This window comes from Citrus sinensis, chromosome 2, assembly GCF_022201045.2.
Source record: "Citrus sinensis cultivar Valencia sweet orange chromosome 2, DVS_A1.0, whole genome shotgun sequence".
Lineage (NCBI taxonomy): Eukaryota > Viridiplantae > Streptophyta > Magnoliopsida > Sapindales > Rutaceae > Citrus > Citrus sinensis.
The window spans coordinates 27,366,357-27,387,029 of NC_068557.1; the positions used below are offsets into that span (position 1 = coordinate 27,366,357).

The 20,673-nt window shown below is 35.8% G+C and overlaps 3 protein-coding genes across 5 annotated transcripts; 1 reads left to right on the top strand and 2 right to left on the bottom strand.

Annotated features, from left to right (window-relative positions):
• Positions 1-845: 845 nt before the first annotated feature.
• Positions 846-5,059, top strand: LOC102610125 (protein OSB2, chloroplastic). Of its 3 annotated transcripts, XM_006468338.4 has the most exons (8): positions 855-1,474; positions 1,578-1,707; positions 2,726-2,831; positions 3,238-3,341; positions 3,421-3,589; positions 3,667-3,741; positions 4,379-4,443; positions 4,528-5,059. In XM_006468338.4, exons 1-8 carry the CDS (start codon positions 1,161-1,163, stop codon positions 4,648-4,650), a joined length of 1,086 nt encoding a protein of 361 aa, XP_006468401.2. In that variant the 5' UTR covers positions 855-1,160; the 3' UTR covers positions 4,651-5,059. The 3 variants fall into 3 exon arrangements, with proteins under 3 accessions (XP_015382613.2, XP_006468403.2, XP_006468401.2); XM_015527127.3 differs by lacking the exon at positions 4,528-5,059 and having other exon boundaries at positions 846-1,474; positions 4,320-4,442; XM_006468340.4 differs by lacking the exon at positions 3,667-3,741 and having other exon boundaries at positions 849-1,474.
• A 1,808-nt stretch (positions 5,060-6,867) lies between these two features.
• Positions 6,868-7,779, bottom strand: LOC102630398 (uncharacterized). Its single transcript, XM_006468407.4, has one exon. The coding sequence runs from the start codon at positions 7,669-7,671 to the stop codon at positions 7,048-7,050; it is 624 nt and encodes a 207-aa protein (XP_006468470.1). The 5' UTR covers positions 7,672-7,779; the 3' UTR covers positions 6,868-7,047.
• A 1,032-nt stretch (positions 7,780-8,811) lies between these two features.
• LOC102609810 (patatin-like protein 6) lies at positions 8,812-10,914 on the bottom strand. Its single transcript, XM_006468337.3, has 3 exons — positions 9,851-10,914; positions 9,513-9,575; positions 8,812-9,403 (listed from the first exon to the last, which is right to left on the bottom strand). The coding sequence occupies exons 1-3, from the start codon at positions 10,775-10,777 to the stop codon at positions 9,092-9,094; spliced, it is 1,302 nt and encodes a 433-aa protein (XP_006468400.2). The 5' UTR covers positions 10,778-10,914; the 3' UTR covers positions 8,812-9,091.
• Positions 10,915-20,673: the final 9,759 nt, after the last annotated feature.

The window sequence follows — 20,673 nt, forward strand, 5'->3', positions numbered from 1 at the left end:
TCTTTTTCTTATTCCTATTATTATTATTTTTCTTTCTTTCTTTTTTGCACTTCTTATATTTCACACGTGATCCTCTACGATCTCTCAAACCACCACATCACAAGCATGTGGTAATTTCAATTTTCAAGTGATGATGGTGGGTTACAAGTGTCACACGAAGTTGTTATTTACTCATTTTACATGAGAGTACTTTGAGACTTTTATAAACTATTTTGTTGCTTGTTAGACATTTTAGGATTTTCATATGTTATATTGGTAATTATATTGTAATTATGAATTTATGATATGATAGAATTTAAATGTTACAGTTAATTAAATTTATTTATCAATGTGATTATTGCACTGCTTAATTTAAAGTTTTTGACAAAGAATCAATGAATTTAGGCAGTAAATTGAAAGAATTCATATTTTTCATTTGTTGAAAATTTAATTTGTATTGATACAATTTATAAAAAAATCACTTATTCAAGCAATTGAAGCTCAGATCAAAAACTCGTACCCGGAAAACCGAGCATGACTCTCGTGTGTCGAAAAACTGGGTTTAAACTCGAGTCCGCACATTTACCGAAATAACCTGGGCCGATTGTAGATAGGCCCTAATTCAACCCCATCCCTAGCTCAAGTCACATTTGATTATGAATACGACAAAAGAACTTCGGCCTTCTTTACATACGGCCGAAATGGATGCGTGTAATGGGCCTAATTCAAGATTCAAAGTCCAATAGGATTTTCCTAAGAATATCATTACTATTATCAAAATGTTTATCCTAAAACAATTTAAAGAAAATGACAATAATTGCTTCATTTAGAAGGAAATCGAAATAACCGAATTTAAAACAAGATAAATTTATTATCATATGATATATCAAAGTTGAAAAAAAAAAGTTGAAAAAAAAAATTGTATAAATCAGGATCTGACCAGTGATTGGGGGAGGTTGTGAATTGGGAATTGCCAGTATTGCTATTTTAAATTTTTTAGTACGTCCTAGATTAGTTGAATGACCGCTCATTTCATTTTCCTAAGACTTAAAACCCTAAAAATCAAACAAAACCCCACCGCCAATCTCCGCACCCTCTTTTCAGAAAGTGCTTTCTGTTTCCTTTTAATTGGTTCTCTTTAATTTCACTCTTCTTGCCAATAATTTAACGAACAAAGAAATATGATGTATTCGCTTCGTCGAGTAATGGCACAAATCGGGCGATCGCAGACCACAGTGAAACGCATCATTTTGTATTCGCCCGCTCATTTTACTCGGCCTTTCTCCAGTAGAGCTCATCAGTTCACTAAAGCCACGACGAAAACGAAGGATGTGGTTTGGCCGAAGCCGAGCGAAATTCCATTTCAGGTGAAAGTCGCCAACTCGGTGAATTTGATTGGACATGTGGATGCACCGGTTCAGTTCCAGACTTCTTCTGACGGCAAACACTGGGCTGGCACTGTCATCGTTCAGCACGCCGCCTCGCATTCACTCTGGTAAATTCACTCAAGTATGCTCATTGAATAAACTTTTTATATCGGATTTCTGATTAGGATAAACTTGAAGGGGTTAGCTGAAATTTACGCTATTCGGTGTTAGGATTCCTATATTGTTCGAAGGTGATTTGGCTCACATCGCTTCTAGCCATTTGAAAAAAGATGATCATGTACATATAGCGGGACAACTGACTGCTGATCCACCTGCCATCGAAGGCCAAGCCAATGTTCAGGTTAAAGATTTCCGTTTGCTTTCGAGAAAAAGTTAAATTATGATCATGTTATAAGCTTATTATGGATGTCTATCAGTTTTTAAGTCTCCGAAAGATATCTTCTGAACAATTTAATTCTTGAAGAAGCTCTTTCTGAAAGCCTTACAAATGCAAGCTTAATGGTGGTGAACTTGAGAAATATTAACATTAGAATCCTTGATTTTCACACTTCAAGGTTTTGTCACAAACTTTCAGAGAGTTCTCTTAGAATCTTCAAATTGATATTCGCTGTTGATGATTGAACTGAACGAATTATGGGCTTTTACTACTTAGGAGTTAAACATCAAGGTAAAAATAACAAGTTCGGATTTTCCGGCTGCTAAATTAAGTTTGATGCCCTGGCTTCCACTCAATTATACCAAAATGATACATTCAGATAGTTTAAGTGGCTTTCTCTCTCTCTCTCTCTCTCTCTCTTCCCCCCTCTCTCTCTCTTTTTTTTTTTAAAAAAAAATTGGAGTGGTGTATGCTTACTTGTAAAAAGTGGGGCAAAAAGGAAAAGAGCGAAATCAATGGCATTGTAAATACGGAGGATTAGAACAGAGCCACTAAGCTGAATGGAGGAGTCATGACTCTTCGGTTCTTTGGCTTTAAAGTTACAGAATGATAAAGCACAAAAGAAAATGATGGGATGCATTGCAAGTGCAAGTGCCCCCCCCATATTGCAGCTGGGTTGCTTACAAGTTGTTAGTTTGAACACATAATATACCATCTATTGAAGTTTTCTCGCATACTGCTAAAATTGTTGATGGTTTTCTATGTTGAAGTCTGTTTGCTTTTTTATTAAAATCATTTTTACCGATATATTTTTACTTATGAATTAAGCACCTCCTGAAAGCATCATTTTGTTTCTTGGAGAAGTTGCCTTTAATACTTATCTGCTGAAATTTCTGAGGTTATTTACCATTTGTTTTTTGAGTAGTTTTTAATCGGTAATTTATAATCTAGGGTAATTTTAACCTGCAAAATTTCATGTTAGGTTATGGTCCATAGTCTCAACTTGATCGAGCCTACTTCTCAAAAGAGGATGTTCTTTGTATCAAAAAAACAAGAAGCAGCGACCGTGGATCATTCAGTTAAAATATGTAATGTTTGGTTCTTATTTTCATTCTGCATGCATCTCAGTATATCAAAAGATGTGGGGTTTCCTGATTTTTATTGTTCATAATAAGCAGGGAGATTGATAATGTTAAAAAGAGCCAATGATAGACATGTCCTTTCTTTCTTTTCCACCCAAAGGAGGCGGTGAGGGTGATGATAATGGTTCGAAGTCTTTTGACTATAAAAGAAAGCAATGCCCTTAAGATAATCTAGGATGTTACTCATTACTATTTTTGGTAATGCTTAAGCAGATTTTGAGAGGGCTTACAGGACTCAAGTCTGTCTCCATTTACTTTTTTATTTAATCTTTGGGGTTGATAGTCAAAATTACTTGGTCATTACTTATATATTGACCTCTATATGTCACGTGGCATGATTATTGATTTTCAGCTAGCTCAAAGAAAGATGGTGATTCTGCCTTGAGTTCTTGGCGTGACCTTCTTGATAATCCAGAACAATGGCGAGATTACCGCAGTGATAAGCTTAAGGGATTGGTGATGACCCCTCCTCTAGATATGTCCTTTGCATTTGGTTAATATTAATGAAATCTCAATTTTGAGTTTAATTTAACAGGTGAAGCCTAGATACCCTGACTTCAAACGCAAGGATGGCACCCTGCCACTCTGGCTAAACAGTGCTCCAGATTGGGTTTTGTCTGAACTCGAAGGAGTTGTATTTGATAAATCAAAGCCTGTGCTGGATGATCAAACTCGAAAATCAAACTATGTGAAGAAATCTAAAGGTATGAAACTCCTCTTATTTTGTAGTAATCTAATGCAATGTACATTAGTTCATATTGGGTTTTGTCTGAACTCGCAGGAGTTGTATTTGATAAATCAAAGCCTGTGCTGGATGATCAAACTCAAAAATCAAACTATGTGAAGAAATCTAAAGGTATGAAACTCCTCTTATTTTGTAGTAATCTAATGCAATGAACATTTGTTCATATTGGATGACTGCACCATTTGATTTCAAAATTTTATTTCTGCAGATGAATAAAAATTCGATTGTAGTTAGAAGTAATCGTTGCTTAGTTCTACGAACCCAGTGAATTCTAAATTCTTGCTATTAAAATATTTGAATCCAGTATTTTTATTGTTTTTATATTCATCGTTGTCATTATTTTTAGTTGCAGTATAATATATTAATAGTTTTGTGGAGGCTTGAATTATAATATCCTAAAATGTGGTTTATAGCAGTTCATATTTTGTTTTTAATGCTTAATGAATTCATATTTTTATCATGGATGGAAGCCTCTTGAAATAAACTCTGGGCATCTCTACTGAGTTTGGACATGGTCTTATTTTGATAAACAACTAACAAGCTTCAGTTTATTCATTTCAAGTTATTGTTTTCCCAAATGACTTATGAAAATGTGGAGGCTGTACTGTAGAGTATTGTCAATCAGAAGCTAAATAGATACATAGAACACCAAAGATGAATTTTGAGTGGACATTTGTTTGTTTGTTTAGTTGATGGGGGGAATAAGATGAAATTTGTGGCCTTAACCATACTGTTCTCTGATATCTAGTGGATGACCTCTGGAAGGATTTGGTGGAAAATCCAGATAAGTGGTGGGATAATAGATTGGATAAGGTAATCCTGTACAATCTTTGTTTTTAATGTCTCTCTGTTTTTTTGCCCCCTTCTCTGTCTTTCATTCTGTAATTCTGTCTGCAGAAGAGCGAAAAAGGTCCGGACTTTAAGCACAAAGAAACTGGCAAACCCCTATGGCTGAACTATTCACCTGCTTGGGTGACATCACAGTTGCCTCCTGTAAAAAGTACAGTAAAAAGTAAATGAAATGCAGATACTGGTAAGACAGAAACCCTTTTTTTGTGAGCCACCTGAGGTCACGAGATGTATCTGTAGTCATCAATCGGATTCATAGTACTTCAGTTCAATGAATTTTCACTGCCTAATGGTTTGACTGCATCCTGACATACTTCAGTGGAGAGCGTTTATAGTGTATCACTATCTTCTGTCCTATTGAGTTGCAGTTTCAAAGTGCTACATGCATAAAAAAGCCTGAGAGGAAATATTTTCTCCGATTCATTTTGTGATTCATCTTCATAGTTGATGAGGAGTGCAAAAGAACTATAGATGATCCTACGAGTTCCTTCTGATGATGAATATTATCAAGAACTTGTGATTTAATTTAGTTGTTGAAGTTGTATACAAGGGTATATAAACGTTTTTATTCGTCATTTAATTCTCTCTCTTGAATTATGCGTTCATTCTTCAATCCTTTTTCATGCTTGAAACTAGAGAAATTGCCTAATTTGCACTAAATAAAACCCAATGCTATTGCCATGAGTTGGAGCTCCTGATCGAATCAAAATGTCGTCATTTTGTTGGTCCAAAGGGAAAATGAATTTCAGAATATTAAAGAGGAATAAGAGGTTTGTCCTTTTGACGTGAGGATTCATTTCGCAAAAAAAAAAGAAAGTTCAAATCCTTTTGTTAGCAACTTAGCATGGTATGTAACTAATCTTAAGATAAAACTAAATTGCCCGTATAGAAGAAGATTAGAAGCGTGTTTTGAATATAGATTCCTAGACTTTTTAACTGATGTAGAATTGAAGCATTAGCTGCTTATGTACAAGTAAGAGAGTCATTGGTTAATAATTTAGTTGTCAAGAGTTGGAGCAAAATTAAGCACGATAGTCCTAAATATATTCCAAATCTTTGGGAAGGAAAGCATCCATGTAATGGAAAATAGTTTCAGTTTGATTCCTTGCATATCTATTTATTTGTCAATTAAAAAAAAATCAAATAAATAAATCACTGCAGATAGCAGTCGCCCAAGGCCCTTTTTTCAGATGTTTTTAAAGGGGAAATCTTTTTTATCAGCAAAACATTTGTATGATAAACCTAAGTACCTAACCTTGATTAACAGAAATTGATATTGCCAGAGTCACGGGTCTTATCTTGTGACATAACACATAATTATGAGTTCAAAGGACATTATTTTATTAATTTTCTAAAGTGAAAAACTGGTAAATGAGAATATCTAATTCAATTAGGGTATGTTTGTTACATTGCATTATGGGGTATTAAAATATTATTCATATTAAAATAATACTAACCCTGTATTTGAAGCAAATTTGCAAGGAATTAAAGTAGGTGGCTAATGCGGTAGTTGCTGCATTAGCTTGCTTGCCTTTTTTTTTTTTTTTTTTTTTGCTTTTGCTTTTGTTTTATAATAATAATAAAAAATAAATATAACTTTTTAATTTAATATAATATTATATAATGTTATTTTTTATTTTCATTTTTACATTATAGTTATTAATATAAATTAATAAAGTTATAATATTATTATTCAATAATATAATTTTAATTTTAATATGTAATATTATATTATATTTTTACCTTATAATTTATTAATAAATTTATAATTTAATAAACTAATAAAAATTTAAATTTGAAAAATATTAATTTAAAATTAGTAATAATATAAAAAATTAATATAGTATAGTGCAACACCATACATAATATAATTATAGTACAATATAATATCAAATATTATATAGTATTATTATAATATAGTGCTAATGCAATACACCATAATACAATACACCAACATTAAAATAATACAATACAACATAATACAATACAGTGGGTCAAACACACCGTTACGTATTCCAACATTATTCTTACTGTGGCCACAAGTATCTACCAAATTGAAAAAGCTTTTGAAAATAACCAATCACAATCTATGGAGCAGGCATCTCCATCCTGATCATATGCATCCAATTGAAGCTGAGGTGCTCCTTCTAGATTCAGAAAACAAGTTAACACGGTATTTTTAAAACTCCCAAAAGCAATCCGCATTGTGATATTTATTTTATCCTTGTCATGGTGAAAATTCAAAGAGCTTGCTATTACCTTAGTAGTTGAAACAAACACAAACAAAACTAAAACTAAAAAAGAAAAAAAGAAAAAAAAACGATGTGTATACTTTATTTTAGAAAGAATATCCATTATTATTTTTATTTTATTCGAATGAGCCACCATTGAATTATAACAAGTGCAATGAAAGTTAAATATTATAAAAGGAAAGGATAAAAAATGGTAAAATAAATATATTCGTTTCCAACCAATAATTTGTGGTACAAAAGTCATGTTTATTTATTTTTATGGGTTTTTCTTCCATGTCACCACTAACGCAGACATGACATAACTGATTTTCATTACTCACGCTTTGGCGTGTAGGTACTGATCCACCGTGAGAGGTTTAGGCCCACCAAACCAGTTAATCAAAAATATATCATCGATCTCCAATTTGAAGGTCTGGAAGTTGTGATCCTTAGGCCAGCCCTTCATCTCGGGGTGCTTTGCGAACAGGGCGTTCCTAGCAAATTCCGCTGCTTTAGAATTTACATCAACGAGCACCAACTTCCCAGTGAGCGTAATTTTGGCACAAACGGGGTCCTCAGGGTCTCTTTTACCGCAAGTTCCGAGAGGGTACTCACTGATTGCCAGTGAAGACCGCTTGTCCTTTAATGCATTACTTGCAGTTGGATCAAGAGTCGTCAAATAGAAGTACGGCACACCGCTACCCTCATTAGGCAGCCCATCGCTGAATGAAACAACATTCCCGAATGGTGCTCCTCCCAAGCCGCTTGAAATCGTGCTTAAGACCCCCCAAGAATTCTGGGAGACCAACCAACGAGCATAAGCAGCAGCATCATTTGGGTGAGGTTTGTTTGAGATTGCTGGTATCAAGCGACCCTCTACAGAATCTTGAGTGCCCACCACAACAAAAAGCAAGACCAGAGACAAAGCTTGTGAAAAACGAACCGGGCTTCTGTTGTTCATGTTTTCGTTTCCGTTTCTTTCACCGATTACAAGTCAATGAGAAGATGAAGATGAAGATGAACAGTTTTATGGTTGTAACATATAATTCTAAGATTGGGATAACTTTAAAAGGCAATTATAACAAGATTATTAGATGTATGTATCTTTCGAAAGTCCAATAAATTGTGATCCAAATATGTCCAAATGTGCACAAGTACAGCCAATCTCATTTTCATTCTTTTATTTTATTAAATTACATGCCAACATTCAGTAGCTTATTATATCAACTGGCAACCAAAGCATATCAATTTTGTGCCGAATATAGAATCTATAGATATTGTACAAGCTAGACATCACTGTGAATTTTCTAGAGGCTTTTAAATTTGAAATGAAATTGTAGATTCAATTTGCATAAATGGAAGGGACAGCTAAAAAGTACCCCTTTTTTTTTTTTGGATAAAAGGTCATATAACCTATCATTTCATTTATTCTCTAGATGGGTATTATCTGTTTAAAATTAAAATTTACGTGCACTATAATGTAAAAATATGAGTTTTAATTTCAAATTTAAGAGGTTCACACTTCAAATCTCAATGCAAATAATCATATTTTATAAATTACGAATTTGTTATATAATTCAATATTGAATTTCTCACAGACGCATATAAATCTCTGAACTATATAATGATTATATGCATATTCTTTTATACACTTTCATATGCGATATATTTTTATTTGATGAATATACTAAAGAAGCATCATTAAATAAAATCGCTTATTTATTTAATATTTCAGTAGGTCTCATAGTCCCTACATGCATTTCCCAATTGTCCCTTCGATAAATCTTGGGTACTCATGAAAACATGTTGGCCGAAAATGAAATATATGTAGGGAGTAGGGACATTCAAAATTAATGGGGTAATTTTCATGAAGGTGACTGAAGTCCACAACTAATACATTTGCTTCATCATAAATGTAAAGAATTTAACCACAAGAAGAAGAAAAGAGCACACACGTATATATTCTTAGATTCATACACCCATATTTTTTTAAATATTGACACGTTTTTAAATCGTGCCGTTTGAAATAATTATTTTAAATAAATTATAAAATCATACAGTTTAAAAACATATCTACATAAAAAAATAAAAAATAAAGATGTTCACACTAAAATATATATATATATATATAATTTAAATAAAGTTTCTCCAATATATTATAAAACTCTTACATATATTAAAACACAACCGTTTATATTACATGCATATACACAAATTGAAATTAATAATTAATGTAGTGGCGGATCAGCAGCTCGGCTCGGACTCTAATTCGTCACAAGCGGCAACAAAGTAGGAACATATTAATCACAAAATAACTCGACTAATCGAATAATAACTCCAAGTAAATCTCTTGAATTTTTCCGAGCTAATTAATTAATTAATTAACAGCTTGAAGAAAGAGTTGATAGAGTCGTGGCCGACGATGTTCTTGGTGTGGGAATAATTGTGTGCTTCAATACCACAGTTGGTAAAATGCTCGTTTTTCTCCTTTCTTGCTCTTTGATTAATTCGCCAGCAAACAATTCTAACTTGTCTAAATTTGTGCTTTCCACCATTTTCTTTCCTTGAAATAAAACCGACTCGTAGGTTTTTTCGGATAACATTTCTTCAACTGCTATCAATATTTCTGACTTGTCGTTGGATTTCAATGCCTTCTCTACACTCCCTTGCTTTTTAGATACAATCCCATTCGTCTGCAAACAATTTTTCCAAAAAAAAAAAAAGTTATTTTGTTATTCACTTTTTGGAAAAATATATTTATAGACATAATCCCAAAATGTACACCAAATAAATTATTAGTACCTGAATTCGAGCATAATTGCTTGTTCCACGCTGGGTAAATGCCATTGAAACAGCTTGATCAACCTATAAAATAAGAGAGAATCTGTTAATTAACAATCAATTACAATTTACAACTACAAACAGGATACTATATGTGTGATTATTAAATTTTAAGATTCTTTATCCTCTATTAAAAAAGTTTCAGATTAATTTTTATAAACAGTGTTAGGTGAAACTTTTATTATGGTCTCCCCCAAGTCCCCAACCACCCAGCAATTAGTACGATTATAGTAATTATAATAATGCTTTCGTAAGAAAAAATAAATAACTAAAATAATTTAATTTAATTTAATTTGTACCATGTCCGAAGCTCCGTCACCGGCAATTCTAACGAAGGTTGACGGCAGCAAGCGGTGATTTGATCCAGTGTTAGAATCGGACTCTCCGTTTCCGAGAGAAACAACCACAAGATCCTCAACGCCGTCACAAAACGGAAATTCCTGCTTATTATTCAACACGTGAGTAATAGCAGAAGCCGTCGGATTGTTCATCGCAATGCACCCATCAACGCCGACGATCTTAGTCCTCTGGTCAACCGACCTCATCTCGACTGCCCCCGTTACCGTCGGGTTAGCCGACGTGGCCAAACACACGTCCCTCATCTTGAAATCGTAGCCGTCCATTTCCAACGCATCAGCGCGGGAAAACAAAAACGGCGCGCACGTGGAAAGATCGTAGCACGTGATCAAAACCGGCTTCAAGGTGTCCTTCAAGGTTAAGTCCCCGAACGTTTTACGCAACAGTTTTTCAACCCTCGACGCCTTAAAACACCGGCGGAGAAGCCCACCGGAGGACGACCGGAACAGTCTCCGGCGATTCCCCACGATAAAGTTAAGAGCTCCCTCGGCGGAGAACATGGGATTACTGTCTTTCCCGCGAGTGAAGAGAAGAGCGGCGAGTATGCCCCCGGCGCCGGAGCCAGCAACGACGTCGAAGTAATCGGAGATGTGGGCGTCTGGGTTGCCTGATTTGCGGCGGATGAAGGATTCCAAGTGGGCAAGTGATTTGGCGGCGAGAATGCCGTCGGTGGAGCCGGCGCCGTCGATGGAGAGGATCCTGACTTTGCCGTTGACTTGTTTGGTGTTGAATTTCGATTTGGTTTGGTGGTGAAGAGAGAGTTTATTAGGTTCATCGTAACCGAAGAGGAACTTGTTTTCAAGAATTGAGAAGATTTCGTAGCTGAGCTTGTCTACGTCCAAGGCTGAGTCAAGCATTGGCAGTGCCATTTTTTTTTTTTTCTTTTTCAGATCAATTGAGTTTAAAATTGCGAAATTTGAATTTTTGTTGGAAGGTTTTTGAGAGTGTGTAATCAAGTGTAAAGTGTGAAATTGAGGAAATTGATTTTGATGGATGATGATGAAGATGGGAAGACAAATGGAGGGATTATATAGTGAGAAAACGAAAGAGAATTACACGTACGTTTCTTTGGTTTTTTTTTTTTTTTTTAAATTGAATTATGTAAATGTCAAGGAACATTCCTTTGCCTTTTGCCGATTAGTCGGCAGAGTTTTTTTTTTAAATGTTTTTATTTTATTTTATTGCAGGTGTCCTTTTTAATTAGACTCGTTTTTCTATACGAGCAAATTTAAATTTGATAATAATTAAAAATTACAAAAGAAGAAAAGTAAACAACATCTGGCTTTTCTTCTTCTTCTTCTTTTTTTTTTTTTAACTTTCTTCTTTATTATTTATTAAACCTTTCATTCAATTTGTTTTCCCTCTTCATTGATCGCCATCATTGAGCGCTCAGTATCATGGTCTCTAGGCATGCTTCAAACTTTTCCAAATTCATAATAGTAACAGCCACTAGAATAAAATCCCTTAAGTCATGGCACTGCCTGGGCCACTATGGGACAAGCGGAGTAACAATTAAAAATTTCAGATGACATGTTTTTACTTAATTAGTTGAAATTATAAATTTATCTTTATTTAATTAATTAAATACAACACATTCAAGTTTAAAATTACACAACAATGTCATTCAACTATAATTTATTATTTTTTAGTTGCACAATCTAAATACCCAAAACTTAATTGAATCAATTAAAAATAATAGGATCTAATTTGAATTTTTATACGATTTAGTCCAAATATGCAACTTAGTATTAATAACTAACCAAAATTATATCTATTATTTAAAAATAAAAATATTTAAACATACATATTTACTCTTCAATTTTCATTAATAACTAACCAAAATTAAATATATTATTTAAAAATAAAAATATTTAAACATACATATTTATTTACTCTTCAATTTTCATGATTTGGCGCTGAATCATGATGATGCACCAAAGATAAAGAGAAATAATAATAGTAATAATAATAAAAACTGTTGATGCAGAAATCTTGTCGAAGTCTTTACTATGACCAGGTGACTACGTCAACACTTGAATTTGTAGTTTTTAGGGGCGATGGTGTTGCTTGAACTTGTTTTCTTCGAGTAGAAGTTGACGACCACGAACACTCTCACTTCACTTGCAAACACAAAGAAAAGTCGGGGTGGTGCCGGATGTTTTTCCGACGAAAACCCTCCGACAGTCAAGCCATTTCTCGAGTCTTGGGAAAAACTTGCGCCACGCTTCCTTTGGCTCAATTGTAACTATGTAATGTAAAGATGTTAATTCTCCACAGGAAAGAAATAATTCAAAAAGATAAGTTTGATAATCAGAGCGACAGAGTTTCCCCCCAAAAAGAACTGTCTTACCTTGGTTTAGATTTTGTAAGACTTTTATAAACAGTCGAAGAAGTTGTGCCACCATTAACTTGTAGACCTTAGTGGGTTGTTTGAATGGATTTGTTGAGTAATGGGTGAGTGCATCAATTACTAGACAGTTGGAGGGTTGGCGTGGCAATTGTCATGGCATGGACATCGTGCTTGATTTTTTTGAGACAACTCGCCGGTTGACCTTTGACCAAATCTTTGGATTGACATAATTTTTGCTCTTCTCACGGATTTTTTGATCATCCTCACATATGCGACCAGATGAAAACCTTCTCGAGGCACCACTCCCCTCGAAGATTGCTTATATAACAAGGAGGTAACATTATGCTCAGACGTTTATCGGGTAGCGTTGTTTTAACCACCCAAACAATAATCATAAAAGGAAAGAAGCTCTGGGTATGGTAATCTCATTAATTGTTCTTCCTCGTCAGAATTTAAAATCAAGATATATTATAATAGATAATTTTACTGTAAGTGTCTTATGTTTTTTAGTTCTTGAAGACTATTGAAGATCAACTAAGCAATACCGCAATTTGAATATTTGAGGCTAGAAGAAAATTACCAACCCCACTAATTCTAATACACCTCTACGCAACCAAGGATGTATCAGATTAAACTTGCACTCTTCGAGTGAGTGTTGACTCCAAAAATAGAAAGATCAGAGATGAATATTAAGAATGGAAAGACAAGTTGTGAAAGAGAGAAGAGCCAAGAGAAATAGAAAGAGATATTTTATTTCTTCATACCCCACACGAATTCGTTCTGCTCTACATATATTCTTCTGTCTAAGACGTTAGCAAAAATATTACAGCTCAACAACTTTTAACAGAAATTATGACAGCAAAAAACCAGTAATCATAAGGTACTAGCAATTTCACTACACGACATAATCCTTAAACCAGCCAGGGGCTCTTCTAACTCGTGTGCTTGCGTACCGTTCCTCATGAGCTGATTCTTCATCAACCTATGATGTGGCTTCCTTCATGGGCTGTTCATAATTGGACTCGTTGTTGGGCTGCCCTTCTTGTAAGTAATCTAGTTGATCCGACTGAATGTGGAAGGTTGTATCATTCCCTCCATATTCAAAACTCACCTTATCCTCAAGGTGAAAATCGGGATAAAGTTTACAGAATGTTTCAAACTCTTCCCAAGTAGAATCTTAGGGGAATTGTCTTGCCACTGCACCAGAACTTGACGGCATTGCTTTCTTTGTTTAAGCACAGTTCGAATAGCGCAAACTGCAGCAGGTAAATATAATGGCTGATTGTGCATACTTGTTGATGGTAAAGAATGGGAAGCAGGGTTTTAAGAACCAAGAAAGGGTTTGAGAAGTGAAATATAAAACACTGGGTGGATCTTAGAACCGCTGGGCAAGTCAAGTTTATAAGCTACTGGACCAACTCGAGCTAGCACATGGAAAAGGCCATAATACCGTTTAGCTAGCTTTTGACAAGAACGAGTTGCCACTGTATTTTGGCGGTATGGCTGAAGCTTCACTAGAACTTGGTCCCCAACAGCAAACTGAGCTTCACGTCTATGAGCATTAGCTTTTTGAATCATGCGATGTTGAGCTTGACATAAATTCTCTTTTAAAGAACGGAGTAATGCATCCCGTTCACTTAATGCTTCATCAAGAGCTTGGATTGAAGTAGAGCCCTTTGAGTAAGGAGGGATGGAAGGAGGTGGTCGCCCGAAAAGAGCCTGAAAGTGAGACATCTTGATGCTGCTGTGATAGGAAGAATTGTAAGAAAATTCAGCCCACCTAAGTAGAGATACCTATGAGCTTGGTTTTTCTTGAGTGAAAGCGCGGAGATACTGCTCCAAGCCACGATTGACTACCTCCGATTGCCCATATGTTTGTGGGTGATAGGCTGTACTGTGACGAAGGGTAGTGCCACTTAACTTAAATAACTTCTTCCAAAAATTGCTTAAGAACACAGGGTCGCGATCAGAAATAATAGAGGTAGGAAACCCATGAATTTTTATAACCATATCCACGAATAATTCGACTGTCTTTACAACAGTAAATTGAGTGGGAAGGGATCCGAAGTGTCCCGATTTAGTAAAGCGATCAACAATTACCAATATCACTGAAAAACCCTGCGAAACGGGAAGACCAGTAATGAAGTCCATAGTGAGTTCGTCCCAAACTAAAGTAGGGATATGAAGAGGTTGCAGTGGACCCGTTGGTGCTTGAGTAGAGTATTTGGTCTGTTGACACACAAGACATTCGGCCATAAACCGCTCAACATCCATACGCATTTTAGGCCAAAAAAAAGTAAATGCCAAGCGGACCAGCGTGCGTTTGATGCCTACATGCCCCGCAAGTGGAGTAGAGTGGAATTTAGCCAATAGAACTTCTTTCAAAGATGATGATGGGCTAATATAATAGCGATTGCGGTAAAAAAGAAATCCATTATGTAGCGAATAATCCCTTGAAAGAGTTCCCGCAGCAAATTGTTGATGAAGAGCAATCATATCCGAGAGAGTGGAGTTTTCTAAGTTTAAAATTGCTAACAACTCAAACGAATGACGACTAAGAAGAGGCAAACAAGAAGCATTCACAGTTGATGTGTCCGCACCAGCTTCCTCGTGAACTTGTGATAAAGCATCGGCTGCAAGATTGGTACAGCCCGATTTATATTTAATGTGGAAGTGATAGCCTAATAATTTTTTGATGTAGATTTGCTTATCCGGAGTTTGAACTACCTGCTGTAGAAGTTCTTTAATGCTCTTATGGTCAATTCGGATGACAAAAAATCTGCCCAATAAGTATTGTCGCCACTTGTGCACTGCCTCAACAATAGCAGTTAATTCCTTGATGTAGGTAGAAGAAGCACGAAGTTGAGGGCCTAATTTCTTAATTAAGTAAGATATGGGGTGCCCGGATTGCATAAGCACAGCCCCTATACCCACATTAGATGCATCAATTTCAAGGATAAAGTCAGCATCAAAATCTGGTAGCCGCAGCACAGGGGCTTCCACCATTGCCTTCTTAAGAGCGTCAAACGCTTCAGCTGCTGTTTGTGTCCACTGGAAGGCATCTTTACAAAGTAAATCAGTAAGGGGGGCTGCTAAAGACGCATATCCACGAATAAACCGCCGGTAATAACCCGTTAAACCCAAAAAACCTCGAAGTTGTTTTGTAGTCTGAGGAGTCGGCCAATAAACCATAGTTTTAATTTTCTGAGGGTCTGCTCGCACACCAGAGGCCGAAACAATGTGGCCCAAGTAATCAATCTTTTCTTGGCAAAACAAGCATTTTGAGAGCTTGACAAAGAACTGGTGAAAATTAAGGCACACCAATACTTACTGAAGATGCCGCAAATGATCCTCTGCTGTAGCACTGTAAACCAAAATGTCATAAAAAAAAAACAATCACGAATTTATGCAAAAAAGAAGCGAAAATCTGGTTCATAATAGCTTGGAAGGTAGAATGTGTGTTCGTTAAACCAAATGGCATGACAAGGAACTCGTAGTGGCCCTCATGAGTGCGAAAGGTCGTTTTATAAACGTCGCGGTGGTGCACGCGAATTTGATGGTAACCAGCCCGTAAATCCAACTTGCTGAAAACCGCTGCCCCGCCTAACTCCTCAAATAATCGTCGATAGTCGGAATGAGAAATTTATCTTTGATTGTCACGGCATTCAAAGCCTTGTAATCAACACAGAAGCGATAAGTTCCATCTTTTTTTTTAACCAACAAGACTGATGACGAAAATAGACTTTGACTCGCTTGAATGATGCCTTGTTCTAACATTTCACGGATAAGCTTTTCCATCTCGTTTTTTTAGAAATGAGGGTAGCGATAAGGGCAGACATTTATTGGAGTGATATTTGGGAGGAGATGGATTTTATAATCAATTGTGCGATGCGGCGGCAGTGTAGTAAGTGGAAGAAATAAGTTGCGGTAGCTGTGTAGGAGGTCGATGAAGGGTTGAGTTAAATTTGCAGGTAATTCGAAGGAAGAACTCTCTGGATTACTTGCCGATTCCTCCCCAAATGTAGGTACCTGTTGCAGAGCAAACACGCTATAAATATCAGTATGGTGGACTAGAGATTGCAACTTATTAAAGGTGATTAGGGAGGGAGTAGTGGCTAAATCACCTCGAAGAGTCACTGGTGCCCCATTCCAACAAAATTCTATAGATAAGGCAGAGTAATCATGTGAGACACAGCCCAAGAGTTGTAGCCATTGGATTCCCAGCACCACATCAAGCCTTTCAATTGGCAGAACAAAGAGATCTAAGGTGAAAACAGTCCCCTGCAACGTGAGAACAATTTGAGGGCAAAAGTATTTGCCCACCAGAAAATTCCCATTGCCAATATAAACACGGAAGGGTGCTGTTGGTTGTATCGGTAAGCCCATACGCTCTGCCATTGTTGGTTTGATAAAGTTGTGGGTACTCCCACTATCGATCAACACTTGAAAACTGTGAGAGCGAACTTCACCAATCAAACGGAGTGAGCGGGGATTGATCTGACCCGCCAAAGCATTCAAACTGGAAATATCCCCTGTTATGACCTCTTCAACCGACTCTGGTGGCAACTCTTGCTCAAAAGAAGCAGGTTCATTATCATCCATACCCATAAGGAGCAAAAACTTACTACGACAGCGATGATTAGCGCTATTTTTCTGATCACAGTTATAACACAAGCCTTTTTCACGCTTGTCACGGAGCTCCGCAGGAGTGAGGCGACGAATCGGTAAGTTGGGTGTGGGAAGAAGTGGTGGTAACATGTTTAGTTTAGGGGGTGGAGGAGTATTTTGTGAATGAGATGGTACGTGGACCATACCAACTGAATGATTCGGTTGTGTTAAAGCAAGAGGATACGGTTGAGGCTGAAATTTGTGTGACATGGAGTTTGTGGTAGGTGTGGGTGTTGTGTTATTCCATTTTGTCAAAAAGCGGTGTCCTTGTTTGGCCTCTTCAGCACGTGCTTCATAGGCCCGAGCTAATGCAAATGCTTCCATCAGAAAAGAAGGCCGAGCAAAAAGCAGCTCACGACGAATATCGGGTTTCAATCCCATGATAAAAAAACTTATCAAAAGTGGCTCAGAGATTCCAGTCACTCAATTCATTAAATCTTCAAAGGCAGTCTGAAATTCAGCCACCGTTGTAGTTTTGGATAACTTGGATAAATTTCCTTGAGGATTTTCATAGAGAGAGGCACCAAAACAATGTTTAAGATTATGCAAAAATGCTTTCCAGGTTGTAAGCAAATTATTCATCTTCATCCATTGATACCATGCTGCCGCTCGTCCTTCAATATGAAAAGAAACAATCCGCAAGCGAAGAGTTTATGGTGTACCATGAAAATCAAAGAACTCCTCAATTCGAAAAACCCACTCGTTTGGGTCAGATCCATCAAACTTAGGAACCTCCATCTTCATAAAACGGAGCACTGGGGATATCTCAACACCACTGGAATTTGCCTCAGTAGAAGAAGATATTGGGTGTGGTTGATTAGGAGCTCGACCCATGTTATTTGAAGACCCTTGGATCTGTGAACGCAAATCGTCAAGGCGAGAATATATTGTTGCCATATATTGTTGCAGCGTTTGATGCAACGACAATGTTTGGCTCTCGAACTGTTCTTGAATTGTTTTTAACAGTTCAGAGTCCGTCATGATGATAGCAATGAACAATGAAAGCACCAATGATACACCTCTACGCAACCAAGGATGTATCAGATTAAACTTGCACTCTTCGAGTGAGTGTTGACTCCAAAAATAGAAAGATCATAGATGAATATTAAGAATGGAAAGACAAGTTGTGAAAGAGAGAAGAGCCAAGAGAAATAGAAAGAGATGTTTTATTTCTTCATACCCCACACGAATTCGTTCTGCTCTACATATATTCCTCTGTCTAAGACGTTAGCAAAAATATTACAGCTCAGCAACTTCTAACAGAAAATATGACAGCAAAAACAAACCAGCAATCATAAGGTACTAGCAATTTCACTACACGATATAATCCTTAAACCACCCAGGGGCTCTTCTAACTCATGTGCTTGCGTACCATTCCTCATGAGCTGATTCTTCCTCAACCTGTGATGTGGCTTCCTTCATGGGCTGTTCATAATTGGACTCGTTGTTGGGCTGCCCTTCTTGTAAGTAATCCGGTTGATCCGACTGAATATGGAAGGTTGTATCAGATTCACTTAAGAGTTTAGAATCCCTTTCCATTTTGAGAGTAGGGGTTAATTGTTTTAGACTAGTGGGTTTTACTTTCATATAAATTTTCCATCAAATTATGCAAATTCCACTTGGAATAGGAGGATGACACGACGTATAAATATATAAATAAATAAATAAATATATATATATATATATATATTAGCCGAATTTTGGCGATAGCCCTAGCTAGCCAACAAGAAATATATCCACGTTGCATCATCCATCAAATTAAAAGTTAAAAATATCCACAAACAAAAATTCTTTTTTCATACCCCAGCTAATTTCACAGGTGAAGAAAGAATTAAATAAATAAAAGGAACAACTGGATACACCGAATATATAATAAAACATCTAATCTTTCTTTGTCAATAGTGTCCGAGAAACGTCAAATATGAACTTGGCCATCAATAATAATACGTACCTTATGCAAAAGCTTGGACTGTGATAGTCAGATAGAAAATCCTTGTAGGCCTTCATAAGATGCGGTGGTTGCTACTATTGCTTCCCCCACCACCCCCCCAATATATATTATCATAATCTTCTGCTCTAATCACTCTCAATGGGGATAAAAATAAATTGACCCTAACTTTGGATTGTTGTTGTGAGTATATATTAATTTATTAAAAATTTTTATAGCAGCTTAAGAACCCAACAATTGGACAATAATAACAAATTTAGTGTAAGCACATGGACCGTGAATGTAGTAAAGAATTGACAACCAAACGAGTGTTTGGCAGAATAAAATTGAGAAATCTTAAGATAGAAATTGTTAATTAACGTCTCAACCATAGCTGTCCGATAAATTATTAAAGCTTAATAATCAATCACAATTCTAGCTGAATTGGAAAAAAATAATTTTTTAAAAAAAATATTTTTTGAGGTGCGAAAGAGTCCGTGGCACAGTGCGTGTACGGCTGTACCGACACCCAATGTATCGGCAAATATGTTGTAATTTTAACCTCCAATGAATATCTCGACTTGGACTAAATAACAGGATAAGATAAAATCAACCACAATCCAAAACAAATTTGTCATAAATGAGTGAATCTCCTTTTGATATTTGCATCGTACATCCAAGAGAAAAGAAAAGAGATGCGGAAGACGACGTGGGAAACCTAATAATAAATGTGACCAAAGTCTCGAAGTTTTCAATCACAGTTGTCCTTCCGATCCAGTGGTTCCGTACCAATCAAAGTTTTTGCCAACCTGTTAACTATGCCTTTTCGATTCGTACCCCAGGCCCATATTTAGTTGGTTTTATTATCCTGGCCATTTCGTTCGTCGTTGCCATTAATTTCTCAACGTACTGAAGAAAAAAACGCAAAATGTACAAGCAAAATAAAAAGCAAAGCTGTGTGATTCATGAGTGAGAATTGGTTCAACATAAATGGCTTTGCTTACACGTTACTCGATCGATTTGATTTAAGATAGGGTTTGTTGTTTGCAGATTCTATATAATCAAATCGATCAAATATTATAATTTTATGATACTAGTTGGAACGTTTTTTTTTTTTTTTTTTTAGTATTTCATTCATTATAATTACATACCAATATTATAATAAAAAATTTATTGAAACCCATCTTGGTGAGCACAATAGCGATGATACCGTAAGTAGACTTGCACTAATTATTTTTATTAATTGTCTAGTTAATGTGTTTGTATCCTAACTATTTCATGAAGAACTTATGTTCAGACTTATAGAACAATTTTATACATGGAGAAATTCTACTAAAAATAAACAACCATTTAATATCATGACAAGTGCGATATTATTTTAATCTCAAATCAATGCACATAAATCAATATGCGATTTAATTGTGCCGTAGTAACTTTAATATATAAAATATTATTCTAAAATTAAGTTAGTACAAACTATAATGTCGCTGCCTATAAATAATTTCTCTATATTTCCTTGTATATTCTTTACATACCCCAAATTTTTCAGTATTTTCATCATACATCTCTTGTTACATATCCTTTTTTTTTTTATTGGATTTCTCAATTCATTCATAGTATTTACTTTAAGATAACTTAATAAGTAAGTTGATAAATTTTCAGCAGAGAATTTGAGAAATTTAACATCGTAATGGCCATTTAATCCATGTGTGTGGAATCTACGTACAGTGGTTAAATTACATCAAACATTCTGGCGGCACTCTTCTTTTGACTTTTTAACTGAAAAATGAACTCAAATTTAAATCAAACAAGAGCTCAAT